At 36.4% G+C, this 25181-nt stretch overlaps 2 protein-coding genes across 4 annotated transcripts in view; one reads left to right on the top strand and one right to left on the bottom strand.

The window, feature by feature from the left end:
* LOC125659606 (DNA-directed DNA/RNA polymerase mu-like) lies at nt 1-25006 on the bottom strand. Of its 2 annotated transcripts, XM_048891341.2 has the most exons (10): nt 24880-25006; nt 17491-17630; nt 15731-15914; nt 14543-14644; nt 13606-13785; nt 13442-13513; nt 11437-11557; nt 10656-10788; nt 7475-8033; nt 1-1918 (listed from the first exon to the last, which is right to left on the bottom strand). In XM_048891341.2, exons 2-10 carry the CDS (start codon nt 17607-17609, stop codon nt 1832-1834), a joined length of 1557 nt encoding a protein of 518 aa, XP_048747298.2. In that variant the 5' UTR covers nt 17610-17630; nt 24880-25006; the 3' UTR covers nt 1-1831. The 2 variants fall into 2 exon arrangements, with proteins under 2 accessions (XP_048747298.2, XP_048747300.2); XM_048891343.2 differs by lacking the exon at nt 24880-25006 and having other exon boundaries at nt 17470-17596.
* LOC125659603 (condensin complex subunit 2-like) overlaps nt 23329-25181 on the top strand; it is a 29066-nt gene continuing 27213 nt past the window's right edge. Inside the window, exon 1 of one of the 2 annotated variants that reach the window (XM_048891335.2) lies at nt 23329-24404. The gene's annotated coding sequence lies outside the window, so the exon portion shown is untranslated. Of the gene's footprint in view, nt 24405-24986; nt 25172-25181 lie in introns of those variants that run through there. The other variant, XM_048891334.2, reaches the window with a different exon arrangement.

Consider the following 25181-nt stretch of genomic DNA (forward strand, 5'->3'; position numbering starts at 1 on the left):
TTTGGATTCAGTTTATATTATTTTTATTTGAGACAGGTATTGTTAAGTCTGCTGTAATGTGAAACACATTTTACTCTGTGATTGCACAAATAATCCAGAAAAAAATGTATCACAGGCTATTTATACAACTTAAACCAACCGTAAATACACATATTACATGTATACCAATTTCAAGTAAATCTATAAGGTATTCATTGGAGTTTTCAAATTGATCACATTATTGAGTTGAAATTTCATAGAGTTTAAAGATCCTGCTTTGGACCAAATGCAAGAGCATGACTCAATTCAAATGAAAAATTCATAGGTATACATTTCAGCACAAACATTTCTATAACAAATTAATTTGAGTATCCACATATTCTTAAATACTGAATATGTATCAATTAGAGAAAATATTAGTTCTCTCTTTTTTTAAATTACACGAATTTGCAAAAAAAGCAACAAAAACAATTTTATACATAGATGTGTATGTTATACATAATGGACACCGAACAAGTACATATAGAAGACTACAGAATAAGTCATTCAGATTTAGCCTTAAAACTACTAAACACATCTTACACAAAAGGATAAATATTCTGTTATGGTATCACATTTAGATTCCCTGAGACAGACAGTGAGGATGAAAGCAGTAAAAATACAATATGCCAACAGTATGTGTGTGTGTGCATGTGTGTGTGTGTGTGTGTGTGTGTGGGGGGGGTGATGTGTACACATGTGTGGGTGGGGTTGATGTGTATGTGTGTGTGGATGGGGGGTAATGTGTACATCTGACTGTGTGTGTGGGGGGGGGGGGGGGGGGGGGGGGGGGGGGGGGGGCAAGGGTGTGATGTGTATTGTGTGGGTGGGAGGTGGTGTGTACAAGTGTGTGGGTGGATGGGGTTGATGTGTATGTGTGTGTGTGGGGGGGGGGATGTGTACACGTGTGTGGGTGGGAGGTGGTGATGTGTACAGGTGTGTGGATGGGGGTGATATACAACATGAGTAGATGGGGGTAGTGTGATCAAAAATATAATTTGATTAATATGAACATTATCAGAAATGTGTGTAAAACTTGAACAATTATTAAACAGCAACTTTTTGGGAAATAATTGGATCTGCATCAAAATATTCTGAATACTTGTAACTGTTATTGTTATCTATAGCTGTAAAATATAATGAACTAGATCTCATTTGATAAGCTCTGATCCCCAGTTTTGGTGCTTCATCTATCAAGTATCATATCTTCTAATTTTTCAACCCTGATATACAGCTTCTGGTGAGAACTACAAGTAAGTGCTAAGTAAGATATACAGTTTAGGACCAAATTAATTTTAAGTAGTTCAGCTGCATTAATTAAGGTATTTGGGTGAACAATGAAAATGTGCTCAATAAAGCACACATTCATATTAGTGTCAATAACGCTTCAGTCTCTAAACTAAATGGATAAATTATCCATATAAAAGACATGAAGTATGTTTTAGCTATATAATAAAGGAATAATTCAAGTTATATTGGTGGATATTGGCACTCATTGTGTGTAAAACTTTGCTCACAAGCTTGAAATTTTTTACATCCAACTGTCACCAATTTAAAGTATGCAGTGTAAAAATATACATTCTGTATCACAGTACTAACCCGCAAACACAAAACAATCTGTGTCGTTTCAAACAATGGGGTTTGAAAAAAAATCATGATTAATCTGTTATTAATACAGAAATACATGTATTTGAAAGTATTCATATAATTTTAATAAAAGTTTCTCTTGCATGGCACATAACATTTTTGCGTGCAATATCATGTCATTTTAAAGTTCCTATAATAAGAGTAGACACAGCTATGAAAATGAATTTTAGCAATTCCGCTCCTCGGCTGGGAAGTATGGCACACCTAGAAGATCAAAAACTTCCTTCTCCGATTTTGCGGGTAGGGATTTTCTCTGTAAAAATAATTTATACAAAATTGTTAAAATTTAAACCTATGAACACTTCCTAGCACACAGTGACCTTTTTGCTTCATAAAATCATATACTGATGTTTGTAATACTTTTTAAAATACCAAATAGGTGGTCAATACAAACATTGCATACACCATGATTACTGGTATTTACAAACATTACATAGACCATGGTTACTGGTATTTACAAACATTATACAGGCATGCTTGCCACATATGATCCACATATGATTTTCATATGTGGATCATATGATTAGCTTCATATGAGAATCATAAAAAAAGGGCATCATATGTGAATCATATGATGTGTTTCATATGATTTACATATGATTCACATATGTATATCATATGAAAGGGACTTCATATGATTCACATTTAAAGTCTGCATTGATTCATTAACTGATACTCAGGCAACATCACTTGAAAGCCATTTAACTGCTCTAGATGCCCATCAGCGAGTGAAATTTAACATTACCAAGAATGTGAACAGCAGACAAGGGAAGGATTTGAAAAAATTTGTGAGTAGCATATAGATGAATTAATCTGTAAAGAAAGTATTATGGTACTACATTCTTGCAAGGAAAGATCATTCATTTTTGATAGACATTTTGATGAAAATATATAGTAAATGACTTTGATAATTAATATTCATATCTGATGTTAAATTTAGATTCAAGTTGCACCCTTCAGTTTCGAATATGCTGGTCTGGATGCAAGGTTTCTTAAGATGACCTGTGTCCTGTCTCTGGTAAGTATAAATATGATATATTGTTTTTCTGAAGAAGTCAAAATGGTCAATATTTTCTAAGCTTTGTGTGAAAACTCAATTGCTCACTAGGTTTCAAGTTTAAATAGGGTTTCCACCATAATTTTACATGTGGAGAACATTTCCTTTCTTCCAATAAAAGTTTAACCATTTTCTGCAGAGAAAGTTGAATTTTCATGTATTTCTCTGTAATGTAATATTGAACATGATTTTTCTCTGAATTAGATAAATAGGATTGTGCACTTGGATACATTTGCGGAGGAAGATGTACATCTGCTTGATAATCTTGTCGAGAAGTATCTCATTCTTGTTGAACGCCATGTACCAGAGTTGATGAACAAAGTAAAGACACATTTGATGACCCATTTGGTAAGTACAAGTATGTTTTCCTTATTATTTTCAAGCAAAGCCAAAAGATAATGTAAACAAGATAAAATACACTCATTTATTTTTTGTGGTTGATTCAAAGAGTTTGATTATGTTTTCAGACTGATGAAATCATTCGGCATGGTCCACCCCTTGCATACTCTGAGGATGTATTTGAGAAGAGGCATGGTGTGATCAGAGCAAAGCTATTTCATCAGGAAAATCAGCTGGCCAGAAGTAGAGATACTGCAGTCATTTTCGGAAAAAGCTATTTGTTCCAACATGTCATAGTGGGGGGCTATTTTACAGACAATGGAACCTGGTAAGACAGCAATTTAAATAAAATGTTTTACATACAAATATATAGTTAAAATCTTCTTTTCAGTAACCACTGAGTCAGAAAAGCTGATATTTACAAGAAAACTTTCTGACATAGTACAGATTCAAGTTTTTTCAAATCATGGCCCCCGGGGGGTAGGATGGGGCCACAAGTGGGGGGGGGGGGTCAAAGTTTTACATACAAATATAGGGAAAATCTTTAAAAATCTTCTTCTCAAGAACCATTGGGCCAAAGAAGTTGACATTTACATGAAAGCTCTCTGACGTAGAGTAGATTCAAGTTTGCAAAATTCGTGGCCTCCAGGGGTAGTTGGGTTCATATTAATGACTAAGGTTTTACATGCAAATATATATGGAAAGTCTTCAGATATGGGCCAAGGTAATTCAGGTGAGCGATGTGGCCCATGGGCCTCTTGTTTTTGAATGAGGTATGCTTCTGATGTAAGCACGTTTTCATACTGAAATTGCAATGTTGTAGGAGGCAGTGTACAAAGGAGGTGCAGGATTTATCCACTAGGAAGGAAATGTGCAACTTTTTTGGTATGTCAATTTAACTCTATATAAATACCAAATTAGTTTATAAGAAATTAGATCTAGACTTTTTGAAAATTTATGTAAAGAATTATATTATTATTTATATGAACCTCAGCAAAATATCATAGTAAGACTATGTCACATCCAGAGATGTTTTGGAATGTCTGCAAGTGTGTACACATTTATTTGCATGCATGAATGTTATGAATATTCTTGTAGAATAATATAGTACATGTTCTAGATATCTGACAGCACAAACTATTTCAATATGTTTTAAGAAGGTTTATTTGGCCTGAAACAATCAAGTACTGGTAATGCTTTAACAAAACCGAAAGCTTTGCATCCATAATTTTCTTTACATTAATATAGGAAATCTATCAGAAATCAAACAAGACTGTGAGAAGCCTTTGCTTTTGAGACCACTTCGTACAGCCAACAACAAAACAAAGCTGCAAGATATGTCAGCATTCCAACACCAATGCCTCCTATTGCAGGGTCTTATTGACCTAGGGATCCCATCCCCCTGTTTGGAGGGGAAGATGATCAGCTACCAAATGTGTAGATGTAAAGATGGATCAAGTATTGCTGAGGGGATGTCCATCATGTATTTGAGTAGAGAGGATGAGGTGCATTCTTTTTAAAATCACTCTCTTAATTTCCAATTGCTATTTGATATATATGTTCCTCATGAGTGTATTATAACGGTTACCAATGAATTACTTCAAGTTTGGAACAAAGATACTAAACCTTATAGTGTAATGCATGTACATGGTTCGTACGGGTCATGGAATTTGAACTCACTCATGAAATTTGGTTTTAGGTCTTGAGAAAGTAAGGGAATTTTGAGAGAGCTAGGTCATGGAAAGCCATGGGATTTCACTTTTTCCTGGTTTAAATTTTTTAAAAACTCCTTAAATTAAGATAAAAATCCTTTAAAATAAATGGATATTGTTTCGCCTAATCCGGAACTACTAAAACCATGTTGGTTATAATCTGTATCATAAAAGCACTTGACACAAAGTAATTTCCATTACTGTGAGCATTTAGGTGCGAATGAACAAGTGTGCTACAGGTAATGGCACATATACCGGTATGCAGTCTGATGAGTCGTGCCTTGGAAATGTGTTTATTCTTCTGAGTGGGAGCACAATTTTGAGTAGGTCTGGGCTGTTAAGAGAAATAGATAGAGCGTTCTGCACAACGTGCTTGAAGGTGGTGGATATGGGAAACATGGGGGTGGGGGCACTGACTTCACATTGATGTTCAACGAAACACGTAAAACTTCAGAGAGAAGTGGATCAACGAGATTTGAGTACTTTCTTAAAAAATGACATTAAAGAGGAGAAAACTTAGATTGTTAACGTTCTATCCCCATAGTGCAGTTTATTCAGAAACAACATCATCAAATCACATTTTGTGGACTATACATACAGTAACGATGTATAATTCGTACAAATCAAATGAAAATGTGAAGAAACTTTTTCAAATTATATTTCCTGATATGTGCAACTGCTAAGTCGTTTTCATGTGGTAAGAAAGACCTCATATTTGTGTCTTATTCATCAGTCTGTTGTCTGTCTTTGAGGTCATTGAAAATGGGTTGAGGTCATGAAAAAGTAATGAAATTTGATGACTGCAATTCTGTACGAACGATACATTGTATGTTACCATTGATCATGATATGATATTATAAAATGTTTTAATATTCTTCACTTTCAGTTTAAAGTTGGAATCTTCAAAGGTGGTCTACTCCTTCTTCAGGGTGCTAGGAGAAGTTCATTAGCAATTGTTGAAAAGGGGGTTATACAGCAACCAACACATCTTGGTTGTCCTGTGATAGAGTTCTCTGAGGATTTGGATGTTATTCCTATTACAAATGTTCTTTCCTACATGCCACTTGTTCATCACTGTATCCAGTGCCATTGCAGCATCAAAGAAGGAAAAACCCCAGCCAGGATTGAACAAGAGGAGACTGAACTCAAGCATACAAAGTTTATTAAACACAAGTTATCCAGGGGACACAGATTGTTTCTAGTCAATGTATATTCACTAAAATGTCCATCTAGTTTTGATTTTTCTAAACCATCAGCTTGTGCAAAGTCATTTTTGATATAAATCTTCTTTGTATGTATTTTTAGTATACTTGCACAAGCAATCCCCTTGATGCTCTGAGAATTTTTTGAAATAAGTATACATGTTTGTTTGCTTTTGTTTTACAGCCCTTTGAGAATTTTTCACTCATGTTTGGGATGTGACCATCCCTGTTGAAAGGCTGCAAATAATATTTAAACCTATACTCCACACTTGTGTTCATTGACCAGTGGGGGATTTTTTTTTATGCCAACATAAAAAATGTGCTGTATGGTGTGATTATGTAAAGAATATGCTGTACATGTTTTAATGTATCATGGATTCCTGCTGTACATGTTTTAATTTATGGATTCATCACTAAAATTAAATTTTAAAAGTAAATGATTTCTGTTGTCTTTGTTCAGAAAAAAACTTTTTTTTTTTAAAGAACAATTATCATTTGTTGCAATTCTCATTTTTGATCAATCACTTTTTTGGAATAAATAAGGTTAAAATTTTACATATTTCTTAAAATATATTGAATAACGAGACAAAATTTTGCTTGTTAACTTTTGATTTAGAAAGCAGATATTCAAAAACTTGTGTCCTTCCCAACATTAAGATTTTAAACCAATATTGTACATTTTTCATAAAATGAGCAATCAACCAGTGTTTTTTCTCAAACCCTCAAATATGCGAGAATTTACGTTATCGGTATACTTTGCTCTGTCAGAGAAGACATACTATTTTTTAAAAATTCATATATGATACACATTAATTTATTTTATATGAGATAATCATGTGATTTTCATATGAAATTTATACCATGTGATAATCATATGAAAATCAATTCATATGAAATTCATATGATTTTCTACATATGAGAATCATATGTTTGTCACATATGATCCTCATATGAAGTGAGTTTCATATGATAAACATATGACTTGCATATGATCCTCATATGAAACTCACTTCATATGAGGATCATATGTGGCACTTTTCCCTATGTATGATTACTGGTATTTACACAATCAGAACTCCTCGAAAGTCTCATGCACTCGACATAGATCTCGGATGTAACACGATGACATCCATGAGAAAATTTGATGCATTGTTGACTATGACGTCACAGCCTACTGCCACTACGTTACATACGTCATAGATTACAATGCATCAAATTGTCTCATGGATCCCATCATATTACATCCCAGATCTATGTTGAGTGTGAGAGACATTCAAGGTGTTCAGATTGGGTATTTACAAACATTACATATACTATGATTACTGGAATTTATAAACATTACATAGACTATAAATACTGGTATTTACAACATTACATAGACTGATTACTGACACTTACAAACATTACATCGGCTATGATTACTGGCATTTACAAACATTACATAGACTATGATTACTGGCATTTACAAACATTGCATTACTGTATTTTCTGAACTTTACCTTTGTTAAATCATAAAGCCCATGACTAGTCATTGCATAGTTGTGTGTCCTTCTTGCATACGTCCTGATATCTCTGTTGAATTGTTTGCTGCCCGTCCATCCTACAAGAGCGTAAAAATACTGGTCATAAGGAGCTACAATTAGGTCAACTCTTCTTGCAATCCAATTCCGTGGACTTGCTGCAATTTCCTCAGGGGATAATTCATCATCTGTTTTTTGTTTCTTTTTGCTTGGCTCCAAATCTTCACAACTGTCAGGACTAAGAGGTACAGATTCCCCTCTATCATTGAAGAGTTCCTCTGGAGAAATGCTCTTCCTCCACTGTTTAGGAAATTTAATTATGCCAATCCATTTTTCGAAGTGGTCCAACTGACTATTTTTGGTGCGTTTAGAGTCGGAGTACAATGCTTCCTCTGTGAATGTGCTCCTGTTCCACTTTCCACACAAAACTAGTTTCTGGTTCTCCAAGATTGATAGTAACTGAGGCAGAAAACCGAGTTCTTTACCTTTTAATGGATGTGTGAATAGAAGGTCTATATCATGACCTGCTGTTTTGCCTCTGTAAAACAAAATGAAGTCTGTACTTAAATTGCAATATGAAAAGAAATCCCTCAGTAATCAAGAGCTAACAGAGAACGAGAGTCAAAGAGAGAGAGAAACAAGTGACAAACTAACTCGTCTACTGCGGTAGATCAGTGGTAGAGTGTTCTCTTCATAACCGGAAGGTCGTGAGTTTGAGCCCCACTCATGCCATGGCCGCGTCAAACTTAAGATATAAAATAGGAAGTGATTGCTCCTTTGCCAAACGCTTGGCATTTAGAAGTGAGAATCACAGGTCTTTCAGATATGACCTTAAAAAACGGAGGTCCAATGTCACTTCAGGCATTGGCACAATAAAGAACCCTCACTGTTACGGTCCTGTCAGAGCACTGAGCATAGATCTAAATTTGTGGTACTTCACCTACAGCTGGTGACGTCTCAATATAAGTGAATATACACTGCACATGTATTTGTCATGTGAAATAAAACAATTAGGACAATCTTTTTTAATCAAGGGAGATAACTCTTTAGAAAAAAATAACTTGACCCTCTTTGATGTTTTGTATTGTTATACACATGCATCATTTAATTGATAGTAGTGCCAAACCAATTCAAGATATTGAGCTGGCAATATCTTCTTCTTATGTCCAGAGTGGATTGACCATGTGACCTAAAAGTCAATAGGGGTCATCCACTCCTTATGCTGTATCAGTGTACCAGGTTTGGTGTCAATCAAGCAAATGATTCTTGAAATATAGGAGATAATATATTACTATGTCCAGTTTGACCCTTAACCATGTGACCTCAAAATCATTAGGGTCATCTACTCCTTAAGATGTACCAGTGCACCAAGTTTGATGTCTGTCAAGCAGAGTTCTCAACATATTGAGCAGACATTAACTTTCTATGTCTAGTTTGACCCTTGACTTCAAAATCACTAGCGGTTATCTATTCCTTACGATGTACCAGTGTACCAAGTTTGATGTCTGTCGAACAAAGGGTTCTCAATATATTGAGCAGACAATACTTTCCTATATCTAGTTTAACCCTTGACCTCTGACCATGTGATCTCAAAATCAATAGGGGTCATCTACTCCTGAAAATATTCCAGTGTACCAAGCTTGATGTCTGTCAAGCAAAGGGTTCTCAAGATATTAAGCAGACAGTATATTCTTATGTCCAGTTTGACCCTTGACCATGTGACCTAAAAATCAATAGGGGTCATCTTCTGAAGATGTACCCGTGTACCAAGTTTGGTGTCTGTCAAGCAAAGGGTTCCTATGTCCAGTTTGACTCTTGACCTTTGACCATGTGACCTCAAAATCAATAGGAGTCATCTACTCCTCACAATATGTCAGTGTACCAAGTTTAATGTCTGTCAAGCAAAGGGTTCTCAAGATATTGAGCGGACAGCATCTTCCTATTTCCAGAGTAGATTGACCCTTGACCTTCGACCTTTTGACAATCAATAGGGGTCCTCTTCTACTCATAACCAACCCACATGTGACATATCATTACGATGAAGTGAACGGTTCTCAAGATATTGAGTGGACAACATGTGGTCTACAGACCGACCGACCAACATACCGACCGACAGGTGCAAAGCAATATGCTCCTTTCTTTGAAGGGGGCTTGGTTTTTTTTTTAATTGTGTTGCAGGGCCCCTGCACAATAAATCCACTTGGCATTGTAAAAACTCAGCTATCCTTTGTTAAATATTTTAAATGAATCAATTCAATGTTTTATTTGTGTAATCCATGCAGAAAACAAGAGGTACTGTGAGCAATGCTCACTAAGAATACCCCCCGCTTACCCCAATCTCCCAAAGGGTGTTGGTAATAGGTAAAACTTCAGTATTATGATCCAAAAGGTATCTAGGAACACAGCATCTCCATGCGATGAAAAAAGCCATTAAAGAATTTAAATGGAAACCATATTGCTACTTCGATGTCCAGTGCGCATGACCTTTGACCTTTTGACCCCAAAATTGATAGGGAACATCTTCATCCCATGGGTAGTCCATATGTATGATATGGTGACTGTAGGTGGAAAGGATAACGCTTTAGAGCCCGGAAACCATATTGCTACTTCAATGTCCAGTGCATTTGACCTTTGACCTTTTGACCCCAAAATCGATAGGGAACATCTTCATCCCATGGGTAGTCCATATGTATGATATGGTGACTGTAGGTGGAAAGGATAACCCTTTAGAGCCCGGAAACCATATTACTACTTCGATGTCCAGTGCGCTTGACCTTTGACCTTTTGACCCCAAAATCGATAGGGAACATCTTCATCCCATGGGTAGTCCATATATATGATATGGTGACGGTAGGTGGAAAGGATAATGCTTTAGAGCTCGGAAACCATTGCGTCTACAGACGGACGGACGGACAGACAGACTGACAACCCGATTCCAGTATACCCCCCCCCCCCCCCCCCCCCCCCCCCCACAACTTGTTGCGGGGGGTATAACAAGTGCTTGCTTCTGGAGAAATTCAAGAATCTCACATAATGCAAGGTAATGATAATTATAAATGTCGACTCTGAACTCTTGTGCATGTATAATTAAAGAATCTCACATAATGCTGGGTAATGATAATTATAAATGTTGACTCTGAACCTTAGTGCATGTATATACCTTTTAAAACCACCACAAAGTTCTACTGATACATCGGGTAGTATTTTGGCAGACTGATGTTTTATGAATTCTTTGAAATTGTCAGCCTCCTGTCGAGTCACTAACTGCATCAACTCATCATGAAAAGCAAGTCCTGTACAAATGAATGTGCACAAAATTGTGTATTAATTCTAAGAGAACTTCATTTTTTAAGTTCATAAATAAAATGCATCATTAATCAATGTTTTAATTCTTGTAACTCAGGCATCTTTGAACTTCAAACTTAACAATTGTATTACATGATTTAGAAAATGAGGGTCTTCCGTGAATACTAGTATGCTATTAGAATATATATCTATTTATTGGGGTCCTTGCTTAAAAGTTTTACAGGGGGTGCACTCTGTATGTCTCCATTTAAATCTACCCCTGGGCATTTCAGAATTTCATGTGGCAATCCAAAGAATATGGGAGGTGGAATTGCTATTTAAAGTATTATCAAAATGTTTCACAAAAACGTTTGTGTTCATTGACCTTCATAAATGACCTTAATTCAGTGTGACAATGTTCATTTGTAGCTAGTGTGACCTTCATAAATGACCTTGATTTAGTGTGATAAACTTCATTTGTAATGACCTTGATTCAGTGTGACAAAGTTCATTTCTAGCTAGTGTGACCTTCATAAATGACCTTGATTCAGTTTGACAAAGTTTTTAGTCAGACCTTCATAAATGACCTAGACCTTCACCAACTACAGTCTTGGCCTTTGTATTTTAATTCACTGAGTATAAAATATTTCTCCTACCAAACCTCAGCCTCCAGTCCCCCTTTGTATATTTTTGCCGCACCTCATCGACAGTAGTCATCCCATTCTCTATCCATTCCTGGGATGTTTTTACTCCTGCTCCAAACACTTTAGTAAAAATCTGTAAATTTCAAAACATCCCAACAGTCTACAACTTAAACACTAATAAAATTCTAAAGGATCTGAACATCAATATTTGTAGGTTAACAATGTACACAATATTTACTATTCCAAATTGTCCAATACATTATAACAATTATCGTAGATTGCTCTTGACTTTGTAACATTGTATACTGTGTCAATACTGCATAGCAAGTTACTAATTACAGTAAAACACACTTATAGCAAAACTTTTTGATGAACACTAAAAAACAACACAAATAATAATAAGACTAAAAAAACTCTTAAGGTGGCATGAGGTCAAATATTACCTCACTTTAGTAACACCTGCTTATAGCAAAGGGGACAAACAATCTTGATTCATTATACACATACAGTGAAACTTCTCCAAACCGGCCCCTCAGAAAACCAGTTCTCCCTGAATATCGGCCGATTTTCAAAGTCCTGGCAGAAATCTTAACATTTCCTTACAAAAAAAGTCTTACAAAACCGGCCACCCCTGAAAACCGGAAATCAGCCACTTTTTAAAGTACATTTGTTAAGAAACATGTGTAATTTACCCTTATAATACAGGCTACTTTCTGAAGACAAGAAAAGTTTGGCCAGAGGGTGATCAAAATCGGCCAGGTGTGCAAATTGACTGCCCAACTGGCCAGGTGGGAAAGTATCTATGGGAGGTGTGAAAAACACAAGTGGCCTCCATGATTTCTATTGTTTACCTGTGCAATCATGGGTATTAAGTGACACTTAGCTAATCCAAGCCACCCTTCCAAATTTTGTACAAAGTGTTAAAAACAGTTAGGAACATATTGAATGAATAAGTATCAAACGACATATTGTTTCACCATACTATTGCATTGATATAAGCGGTATTTGATAAAGAACAAACCCATGACTGTTAATGATAATTATTAAATGATAAATGAATTTTCTTGATTTCCATAGACTTAAAATTCCTAAGAAATATTCAAATTACAATTTCATATTTATTACTGTACTTTTTAAAAACGTCAAAACAAATTTGTTAATGATATAAGCGATGAATATAAACAGAGTGTTTATAGGTAAGAGGAATTCCAATTTTCCTTTAGGTATCGTGTTATAAATTTTCAGTTAAAAATTAGCTGATTTCAGTGAGAATTTATAATTACCTGCAGGTACAAACGGACTAATTTGATCTCTACCAATAATTTATCATAGATCACCAGAACAGTGAACAGTACCTACTTTGACAATATTAAGATAAAATGTCTCTAAATGCTGAATTCTCGGTAAACCGGCCATCCCTATAAACTGGCCGTTTTTATCGGTCCGAGAGCCGGCCGGTTTAGAAAAGTTTCACTGTAATTCATTATATCAATTAAGTATATAAATATGCTTTAAGATTACAAGGAATGAAAATCACTTCACTGTAAGCGTGAATTCATTATAAGCTTGTTCACTGTAACCATGTTTTACTACAGAAGATGGTAATGAGTTTACAATATGTTTTAAATCTACAAAGAATGAAAATCACTTTGCTGTAAGTGTGAATTCATTATAAGTGTGTTCGCTGTAACCGTGTTTTACTGTAAGTGTGAATTCATTATAAATGTGTTCACTGTAACCATGTTTTACTGTAAGTGTGAATTCATTATATGTGTGTTCACTGTAACTGTGTTGTACTGTAAGTGTGAATTCATTATAAGTGTGTTCGTTATAAGTGTGTTCGCTGTAACTGTGTTTTACTATAAGTGTGAATTCATTGTGTGTTCACTATAACTGTGTTTTACTGTAATTGTGAATTCATTATAAGTGTGTTCACTGTAACCATGTTGTACTGTAAGTGTGAATTTATTATAAGTGTGTTCGCTGTAACTGTGTTTTACTGTATCAGTAGCAGGACCTTCATTTTCTGATACCATGGATCATTCCTGACTCTCTCCACTTCATCACTGGTGCCGTGGTCCAGGATACCCTAAAAGTTAAATACAGCATACAATGAAATATCAATAAGTAAAAAATATTTTGCATGTACTTATGGTACAGTAAACCCTATGTTGACACTACCTGAAGAATTTTTTCCACATGTCTTCCGATATCTTTGGCTCCTTTCAATTGGTTGAGGTTGGTCAGGGTAAATTTGAGGCTCTTGAGGACACAGGAGGCACGTCTCCATGCCAAAGCCCTCATGTAATTATCATCGCCCTCCTTCATCTCAGCGTAATCCTGGAGAAGCTCTAATGCCTCCTAGAAAATTCAGATGGATGATGCTGATGATGAAGATAATTCAAATTCAGATGAAAATAATACTGTCTTAATTATTTCATATCATATGAAGGAAAATGCAAATTCTGATAGATGATGATCATGATGATGGTGATGATTTAAAGGGGCATATGAGCTGAAAATTTTCAAATTTTAATTTTTTCATTTTTATTGTTTACAATGCTTAACTAAAGTATTTCTAATGTTCAATCAAAATTAGAATCCCAGTTGTTGTGTTACAGCATTCACAATTCGTAGTTATGTAAACAAGGCTCATGCCATGGTTTTTGTTTTGTTTTTTTTGGGGTTTTTTTTACCATATAAATTGCTTAAAGAAAATAGCATGTTCAAAACAAAATGAGATGTTCTAAATGCTAGAAACTGTTTAATTGTGTCCAGAATTAACTTTTAAATGGAAAAAAGTTTGCTTTATACGAATCTTTTACTAGTATATTTAACCTATGTAAACAAAAACACAGTATGAGCCTTGTTTACATAACAAAGAATTGTGAGCTCTGTATCCCCCGTGAACCTCGACAACTTACATTCAAATTTTGGTTGACCATTAGAAATACCCTCACATTAAAATTGGAAATATAAAATTTGAAAATATTCAGCTCAAATCGTGTCCATGCCCTTTAAATAAAGATGAAAGTCATATGAAGGAAAATGCATTAACATGAGTACAATTTTCTCTATAATTATTATCTCAAGAAACTATTCAGGATTATGAACTTACACAGAACTTAGCATTGTGGTGTTTCAGTGGGGTTGACCTCTGACAAGAGAATTCTGGGATATGATTGGGGGGTGGTGTTTCTGACTTCTGCCTCGAATCCACCTATAGAGCAATCGCAGGTCAGCTTACAGAATTATTGTACATTATTACATAACTATATACATCATCAATGTACATCATTACATAATCACAGTAAAATATCTCTATCTCGAAGTCCAAACTTCGAGATATCCGGGGGTTCGAGATATCCAAAATCGATCTTGAATATTTTTTTTTGAAAGAGGGTATTTGATGTTTTAAAGATGAAGCATGTATTATTAAATGTGTTATCACTATTGTGAGCATTACCTTCAAGCACACTTTGGCAATTTTGTGCGTTTATCTAACCCAAATGTTAATGATATAGCGTGTATCATTCAAAACACTACCCCTGAAATTGGGCATGTTAGTTCATAATTGGCGGTGAACTTCATGCATAATGTTGGAAGGCTTCACTAATCACCCAAGCTGTTGAACCAATTATTGCGACCTGGGACTACTCGGAAAAGGCGAGCGTGGATTAGCGGTTAGTAATTATAATTGGTGTAGCCGTGGGCATGAATGTGTGACTTAACGACGCCAGGTGTGGTAAACAGAGCGGAAAATTGACTGCACTTCGAGATAAACCAGGTGAATTTAGGGCATGGGACCTTGAAAATACTTCGACATAAGCGGGGTATTCGAGATTACCATGTTCGAAATATCAGAAGTTTTTAAAATCATTTATATAGGAAAACGGCCGGGACCGGCAGTTGACTTCGACTCAAGCGGGGTATTCGAGATAAACCATATTCTCGATACAGATATTTTACTGTATATACATAATCAATGTACATTATAACATAATTATATACACGATCAATGTACATTATAACATGAATATATACATAATTAATGTACATTATATTTTTCAGTCATTGAGTAAATATCTGTCATTGTGTCATTATTCTTCAATATTTTCATTAATATAATTCACCGTCTGATTTACAGAGCTGCCTTGAATAAACCACAAGGCTGTATACATCCTTTGCAGTATCAAAATTGAAGTGCATTAATTTACAAATTTTGTTATTTGCATTGTGTTGTAGTCCCACATTAATTTACATGTTTGCTGGAGATGAAAGATGACCGAATTCCTTTGAAACTTACATTTGCATCTCCAAGAGGAATCTTATGTTGGTTGAGGATCTGAACTGGTTCCCTGGCCTTGATGCTGTCTGTGAACCAGCTAACCTTCAACAGATGTGCATGCTGTGGCAGTTCTGTTACTTTCAGCACTTTCAGGGCTTGGTCTGCCATTTCATATTCTGTAACTATGTGGGTAACATTGTCACTGGAAAACAAAAACTTCTCAAATATTTACTGGGCAATATGTATTGCCTGATCAATCCCCTCTCTCCTCGCTCTCTCTCTCTCTCTCTCTCTCTCTCTCTCACATCTACGAAAATCATAAATTCTATTTATCATTGGGACTAGGTATATTTGATAAACATTAAAATCAAAGTGAAATTTGGATCAATAAGGAGGAATAACACACCAGACAAAATCTAATATGGCTGGAGAGTGGTGGATAGATATAATAATATTTTGAAGTCAAAAACTTTCTTGAACTACAGATCAGCAGTCAACATGTTAACCCACAGAGTATGGAGCGCCAAATTAACATTTCATCATTTTAAAAACCATGAATTCAATTATTGCACACAAGGATTGAAGCATGCATCAAATCAATTATCATCAGTTGGATTTGATGCATGCATCAATTCAATATTGATGAGAGTAATAATTAATTTGAGGTACACATCAATTCAATTACTGCTCTCAATTCAATTAATAAGCACATCAATGTGCTGGAATTATTGCTCACAAAATTTAATTTGGAGCTCAGAATATATGTTTTGATGATCTCTTTAATTAAGTTGAAGATGTCTTTAATCATTTACAATGATTTTGTAAAAGGAATTACTGCATACATCAATTCATTTAAAGAGAGCAACAATGCAATTAAAAAGATCATTAATTCAAATGTAGATGTAGAATTGATGATATCTCTAATCAAATAGTTGCTCTCTCTAATAAAAGAATTATTGCACACATCAATTGAATTAATGATATCATCAATTCAATTTAGGAAAGCAATATTTAATTCAAATAATGTGCACATATCTAATTGAATTGATGAGCACATTAATTGAATTATTCCTCTCTTTAAATAAATTGTACTGTGCATCAATTTAATTGTTAATATCATGAAATCATTTAAAGAGAGCAACAATTCAATTAAGACAAACCTCAAAACATATCTTTTTAGGAAATCTTATAACCATATTTTGTAATATATTCTTTTTTAAAGTAAAGGCTGGTTTGTCGCATCAACTCATAATGTTTAAATTGTTTTATTTTATTTGGATGTTATATTTTATGCTCTGATTAATCTTATCATGTTTTACATTTTACATTGTTAAAGCGCTTAGAGTAATTACAAATTATATAATGCGCTATATAAATGCCGCACATTATTATTATTATTAATTATAGCATGCATCAATTCAGCAGAATAATTAATGCTATTATCAATTCAATTAATGCACACAATAATTCAGAATTGAAGATATCATCATTTATTTTAAGATATCTTTAACTGAATTGTTGCATGCATCAAATGGATTGATAATATCTTCAAATAATTAAAGATATCTTCAATGTTCTTCAATTTTCAGCTTATGTCAATTTGGCGCTGCTTGATCGAGCTACCAAGTTAGGTTTAAAAGATCAATACATTCAAGTATTTGCTGATATTCATATTTTCATTCAATTGATTAAAAAGGAAGTCAGCCATTATGGCAATGTGTTCTTCCTCCATAAAACCCTGCGTTTTAATGGCTCACCTGTGCGTTTAAATGGCTCACCTGAATTCCTCTGCCAGTGTGAAGTGGTGTTTTAGTGCGGCCATCTTCATGACTCTGTGTCTTTGTTTCTGTATTTTCTGTGGCATGATGTACACCACCACATCCTCACAATCCTTCATCTCGATTTCACTGATGTACTTCTGCAAATTTACATATTCACAACATGCAAATTAGATATTCATTTGTAATCAGATAACTACTGAATTTAAAAACAAGAGGCCCACAGGACTTATCAGTCACCCAAGTAATAATTAAAATGTATCACTAGTCCCAAGGCTATGAAATCTAGAAAAACAATTCCTGTTCTGAATATCTAAGCTAAACTCAATTGAATTAAGGCACCTCATACAGAAATAAAGAAATATACATATGCAAAACCGTCTTAGTGTTAAACATGCATAATATTCAATAAAAATTTTCATAGAACGAATCGACGGTTATACAGATACCTAGTAGGCTTCCATATATTTTCATCAAGGTAGGTGTTTATTATCACGAGACTGTCACGTGACATTATAAATTTAGAACCAGCAAAAATGATTGTAATAATCGCAAAAGTGCAACGATATCGGCTATTTGCAGGCCGACTCTTTTTAAATTGAAAAACAAAGTTTAAGTTATATTAACTGAAAAGTCTTGGGAGCAAGTTCTCCGATAAAACGAAGGTAGTTTAAAATGCATCTAATGCAGCATACTTTTTGATTTTCTAGAGTATGCAAGAGATTATCAGATACGGAAAGGGATAATCGGGATCAGGAGAAGATATAGGGGCAATCTTAAGATTTATGAATATCACCTTCGCGCAAACCATATATGAAAAATAGAGTGATTTAATATGAAAAGGAAATAATATATGAATATTTGACAAGCAATTGACATCTACAGCTTATCACTTGATAACAGTAGTAAATAATGACAAAATATTGACGTTTTCCACGCAATACAACTATAAGAACTCAACATACGTTTTCATTGTGACATCATATGGTGTGAAGTGAACTGAGGTGTATATACATACAGTATTGTGATTGTTCTCGGGAAGCCTTAACTGCGCTGAGAAGTCTAAGATTCAGCAAAAGTATAAAACAAGATGTGTTCTTAAAACTTCAATGCCCTCAAAAGTGCATACACTGATGGAAGGCTTTACATAATATAATGTATTTTTTTGTAACATTAACACAATGCAACTAATTTGGACCCGTTCTAGGGTCAAAACTCTGGGGTTGCAAAATTCACAATTTTGGTACATCCTTTTCTGCTTTTCCTAAATATGCATTTAGTTTTTATACTGTATCAACAAACTTTAAAGAAGCTTTCAAAGACAATCACTTTAATAATCTTGGCTCCACCCTTGAACCAAAGCCTTAATACCCTCTAGGTTCATGAAATTTACTATTTTGGTAAATGACTACCAACTCCTTCTAAATACATGTATCTATTTAGTTTCAAATTAGTATCAATAGCATTAAAGAACATACCATTCAAATGTTTTACACAAATACACTATACAAGTTTGGCCCTGTCCTGGAGTCAGAACCTCTACCCTGGGGGACGGGAAATTTACAATTTTGGTACAGGTCTTCCTGCTCTACGTCATTATGCATTTAGTTTTTCTTACAGATGTGTAGTTGTAGAGAAGAACATTTTTAAAAATTGGTTAATTATTAGCCGTTTTTGCCCTGCCCTGAAGGCTCCGGGGTGCAGGAGTCCTGAAATTGACAATTTATGTCCAACTTGTCCTAAAGATGCTTCATACCAGATTTGAAAAGAATTGGAATGACAGTTATCAAGAAGTTAAAAATGTTCAATTGTTAACACAAGATGGATGCTGACCAATAGCAACAGGTCACTAGAGTGACTCGAACAGTATGTAGTGAACTTCTACTGCCTTGCTAGTAAGCTAGCTTTCTAGTGATGTGGTAAATTCTCTCTTGATCATGCAAGTTAAGCAAAGGTAAGCATGTTCAGGCAGCTGCACAATACAAAATGGTGGCAGTGTAGTGACTCTGGTATTTGGTGGGAGGCCTGCTTCACTAGAGTCTCTTAATTCAGAGCTCTGAGACTCTGCCTCTGTTTCTTTGTACTCATGTGGTTTTGTCCTTGGACAACAGGTTGTCATGAATAGCAGATGCCGTTGCTGAAGAGGTGTAAAACAATCAGAGAAAATCCATATTAAGCTTCAGGATGAAGCTTCCCTAAGTGGGAAAAGTGTAATGGACAGTATATAGAAAACTTCTACTGCTTCGCTATTGAGCTTTTCTGGTGATGTGGTAGTCTCTCTCTTCCTCATGCATGTTCTGGTTCTGCCTGGTAATGGCCACAATCATCTGGTTGATGATTCTGCCATTGAGAGAGTGCTGGTAAAAATTTGGAAATACAAACTTAAAATCTGTAGGTTTCAAAATTTATGTTTGGACAGCTGCACCCTGAAGGTTTCAAGTGTTTTGAGAGACACTATTCCTAGTGGCTATTTATAAAATACACACATGTGTATGTGTGTGTATATATATATATATATATATATATATATATATATATGTATTATCAAATTTTCGAAACAACCAGTCCCTTCTTCAGGATAAACGAAAAGAATAACATAATGTGGCCAATATCAATGGAGAATAATAACAAAACAGCAAAACTACATATAAATTCACCTAGCACTATAACTACACTAAATTTACAAACGTATTTACACCGAGAAGAATCCGGAGCCAAAGTCCCTTAGGTGGTTTGCTGCTGAACTTCAGCACACATCCAGCAACTCCTGTGACGCTGCTGCTGCCAAACTGTATTGGCCTCTGCCTTCCCTTTGGATCACAGTAGCAGCGTGGAGAGGGGGGACCTGCTGCATGGGCAACAGCCTGTCCTCCATATCACAACGTCCAGGCTTAAATCCATCCATATCATCACATACACACTCACACCTGCACCTAGAGAGGGCACTTCTGCTTCGCCACTTATCTGGTGTAGACACAACACAGGAAGAAACAGTAGTTACCAGTGATAAGCCATCACTCAAATTGGCATAGAGCAAGGTGCCAGGGTTTTTTTTCCGGATGGTGGGAGAGATCTTCGCATCTCATTGGACAGCTACCACACTCCCCAAGCTGGGCAGACACCACAGTCTGCTTCTTTATTGGGTGCATGGAGATTAGGAGAACATCCGGCAAGCAGATTGTCAACCACCGCACCAGGCAACAACAAAAGAAAACTCTCAAGAAAGAGACCAGCTATAAAACTGGGATGTTGGAATGTTTGCACAATGATGCCTGGCTCTTCTCAAAACCTTCAGGACATTAACGACGCCAGAAAAACAGCTGTCATCAATGATGAGCTCAAGAGACTAAATGTCGACATTGCTACTCTGCAGGAAACACAGCTTGCCGATGCAGGCACATTGAAGGAAAAGGATTCCACATTCCTCTGGCAAGGGAAGAGCTCTGATGAGCCCAAAGAACATGGAGTGGGCTTTGCAGTAAAGAACAACTTGCTGAACATGGTTGAACCTTGCATCCACCTCAGCAACACCACCAGCACCGAACAACTTGTTCTCCTGAGCGACTTCAATGCTAGAGTGGTAGCAGACAACTCAGATGGAGAGATGGGTGGAACACTACCCCGACCTCTACTCCAAAAACAATATAATGACTCCAGAAGCCCTCAATTAAATGCATGCCAGTAATGGAAGAGCTCGATGCAGAGCCAACCATGGAAGAGCTGAGCAAGGCCATTAACAGTTTGGCTGCAGGCAAGGCACCAGGCAATGATAGTATCCCTCCAGACCTCATCAAGCGCTGCAAGACTACCCTACTGCATTCTTTGCATGAAGTTCTCTGCCAGTGCTGGAGAGAGGGAACTGTGCCACAGAACATGAGGGCTGCCAAGATTGTCATTAAATACAAGAACAAGGGTAAGAGAAACAACTGTAACAACTACAGAGGCATCTCCCTTCTTGGCACCGTTGGCAAAGTCTATGCTCGGGTCCTCCTGATCCGCCTGCAGAAGCTGGCTGAGTGTGTCTACCCAGAATCACTGGGTGGTTTCCGAGCTAAAAGGTCCACAACAGACATGGTCGTCTCCCTTTGTCAATTCCAAGAGAAGTCATCAACCTCATCAAGGCCTTCGTTCTTGTCAGCAGACATGGCCTCTTTAAGGTTCTCCGAAATATCGGATGCCCTCCGAGACTGCACAGCTTAATCGAGTCCTATCACACCAACATGAAGGGGACTGTGCAGTTGAACTGCAACTTTTCCGAATCCTTTGACATATGATGAGGGGTCAAACAAGGTTGTGTGCTCGCCCCAACCCTCTTTGGGATTTTCTTTGCACTCCTCCTGAGACATGCCTTTGGCACAGCCCAAGAGGGCATCTACCTGCAGAGAAGATCAGATGGCAAGCTCTTCAATCTTGCCCGCCTAAAGGTGAGGACAAAGGTCCACACGACCCTCATCAGAGAAATGCAGTTCGCTGATGATGCCGCAGTTGCAACTCACACCCAACAGGATCTGCAGCTGCTGATGGATCACTTCGCCCAGGCCTGCAAACATTTTGGGCTGACTATTAATCTGAAGAAGACAACATCCTGGGCAAAGACACACCCGCACCACCAGTAAACGTCATTGACAACTATGAGCTCGAAGTCGTCTATCAGTTTATGCACCATGGGTCCACCATTACCGATAACCCATCCCTTGACGTTGAGATCAACAAAAGGATCAGGAGGGCAGCCACACTATTCGCCCGCCTAACATCAAGAGTGTGGAACAATACCAAGTTGACTGTGAAGATGAAGATGGCTGTGTACAATGCCTGCGTCCTCAGCACTCTCCTGTATAGTAGTGAGACATGGACAACGTACACCCACCAGGAGAAAAGGCTCAACACCTCCACCTCAGAAACCTTCGACGCATACTCGGTATTTCCTGGCAAGATATGGTGACCAACACTGAAGTCCTGTCTCACGCTGGCCTCCCAACCATGTATACTCAGCTGAGACAATGTTGGCTGTGCTGGCTTGACCATGTTCGCTGTATGGAGGACGCCCGAATCCCAAAAAATGTCCTCTAAGGTGAGCTTGTTGCATGGTTGAGAAGCATTGGCCACCCGCAGCTAAGGTACAGGGACGTGTGCAAGACAGACATGAAGACGTTCGACATCAACATTAAGTCCTGGGAGGACTTTGCAAATTATCGCACCAGCTGGAGAAGCACCCTTCACAAACAGCTGCACGTTGATGAAGAGAAGCTGACAGCAGTAGCAGAAGAGAAGCGAGCCTGCAGAAAGGAAACGACAGCCAACAGACCAGAATCATTGTACCAATGCGACCAATGTGACAGAGACTGTCACTCTCGTATCGGTCTCTACAGTCACAGGAGGCACTACTCAAGTTGAGCAGACTCCCCAAACAGATAGTGGACGGAGGGTCACTATCCATGGTCAGCCATGACCGAAGGAGGCCTGCAATTTACACTGCAGACTACATATTTTTGGTTTTTAGGCTTGCCAATTAATGCTCAGAGCAGAACAATTAAATTTGGACATGTCCTCTTCGTCCAAAGAGCTGATCCACAATATGTCATACACACACACATGTATGCTGTTGATATAAATTATGAATTATTGTTTTACTATTGTAAAGAACAGTCACTAGGTTCTTATTATTTTGATTAATGGTGAGATATTGTTGCTTAATTATGTTGCTTGAGTACAGGCAAGGGATCTAAAGAAATGAAAATGAGAAGTTGGCCTTAAAGAGGAATCTTTAATAGATAAAATGTAGACACATGCTATATTTTTTTTTTAACAAAGCACCAACGGGAGGCTTGGTGTAAAAAGCGGAGGATGGAGGCTCCAAAATGGAGTGTCAAAGAGTGCAAGGGGTGGAGCCTCTTATGTCAATTTCAGCACATTTGCCTATTTTATCTGTCATTCAGTTTAAGACCCTAAAACCTACTCTCCATCTGCAATAAAGTGCCTGTCAGAATTAATTGCTGGATCTGCTGTCCCCAAAAAATCATTGCAAATAATTATGTGATGCATAACATTGACTAACTTCATCTGCAAATATATTTACATTGTAAAGCCTGTAATCGCACAATACATAGGGTATTTGAAAACCAAAAACAAAAAAACAAAAAAAAAACAACAAAAAAAAACAGAAAGAGATTCAGGAAAAAATAAATAATGTCCTTTAGATATATCAAGAGCAGAGGGGTCAGAACATGGTTCACCTCAAAAATAAGTTTAGATGATCTCTCCCTTAGCAGTTAATTGTTTGCTTTTCAGCTATTTGATACCTAATTAAATCTGTCAAGACTTCATGGGTTACTGTGGGATAGCAGCAGTGGGACATAAATCTTATCAAGTTTAGATGTTAACATCTGTTGTCTAACAAGCACACATTGTACGTTCCCTTTTGTTTTTGATATCTAAAGGTTATTATTTTTTTTGCTGAATCTCATGTTGATGTTTCTTGATCTTTTCTTTCTCTTTTCATTTTTTTGGAGAAAAATGATAACAAATGCTCTGATGTATTGATAAGGTTATTTACTGAATCTATAGAGTTGTTATTTTTAATTTTTCTAATGGTCTACACAAAAATTGAGTATGGGGATAAAATAGAGATTCATTCAGTGAACTTCAAAGGAATTACTTTTTAATTGTTTGGATAATGTGACATTCTAACGAATTCTCACGGAAATTGGGATGACAGATCTGATAAGCAAGTGCTAAAATTTCAACATGATGCTCCACCTCTTGCATCATCTGACTCAACAGGCTCCACCCCTTGCACTCTTTGACACTCCATTTTGGAGCCTCCATCCTCCACATTTTACACCAAGCCCCAACGGGAGATAGGGAAGAAACTAAAATTTTCTTTTTGGTTAAATCCAAGACTTGTAACACAAGTTGTATGTAAATATTTTCGTTTGTTGCCTTCTAATAAACCTTTTATTTAATAACTACTAAACAAGGAAAAGGTTAAAATCTCCCCATTACTCTTTATAACATACAAGAAAGAATAAATCATTCTAGGCCAATGGTCATAAATGAGGGTAAAATAGAATTGCTCAAGTTTCTGTTTAATAACCAGTGCTCTCTTCAATACTTTTTAATAACGCTAAACATATGTTTGATGACAAGTAAGTATGGCAGGAGCAGATAATTAGATTTCTGAAACCCAGTAAAATTTGGACAAAATGATAAAGTAATAAAAACAACACACACAGCTATGTTTACATATAGATCTATGTACATGTAGCTAGAGACTTAGAAAGTCTAGGAGTAGGAGTAAAACTACTCTCTAAGGTAGGAGTGACTGAATGAATTGATTTACATGTATGGATACCATACGTTTAACACAACAAAATTCTTTCCATTCATTACCTGCTAAGTATACTTATTCATCCTAAGGTAAGGACCACTTTGCGGGTCAGCGATTCAATTCGGATTTTTTTCTTCCCTGTCATAGTCGATAATTAGTTTTTTTTTAAATCTCGAGAGAGAACGCGAGACTTCACAGCGGAAGGCGGAATCTTCAAAATTGAAAATAGGCCATATGATAAACAAAAACATTTCATAGATTTTGTGGCTTATTCTGTTTAAATTATTTTTCTGCGATTCAAAAGAGTATGATCCATCAACTTTCATAAGGAGAAGACCAGCGTTTCATCTCACAGTAAGAAATG

The sequence above is a fragment of the Ostrea edulis genome, chromosome 9 (genome assembly GCF_947568905.1).
Source record: "Ostrea edulis chromosome 9, xbOstEdul1.1, whole genome shotgun sequence".
Lineage (NCBI taxonomy): Eukaryota > Metazoa > Mollusca > Bivalvia > Ostreida > Ostreidae > Ostrea > Ostrea edulis.

Excerpts from the sequence above, each read along its gene's own strand:
- LOC125659606 (XM_048891341.2), bottom strand. The coding sequence starts at position 17,609 with ATGAAGGATTGTGAGGATGTGGTGGTGTACATCATGCCACAGAAAATA. Across the intron at positions 15,915-17,490 it reads ACACTGGCAGAGGAATTCAG|TGACAATGTTACCCACATAG; the intron begins GTGAGCCATTTA and ends TTTGTTTTCCAG. Across the intron at positions 13,514-13,605 it reads ATGTGGAAAAAATTCTTCAG|GGTATCCTGGACCACGGCAC; the intron begins GTAGTGTCAACA and ends TTTAACTTTTAG.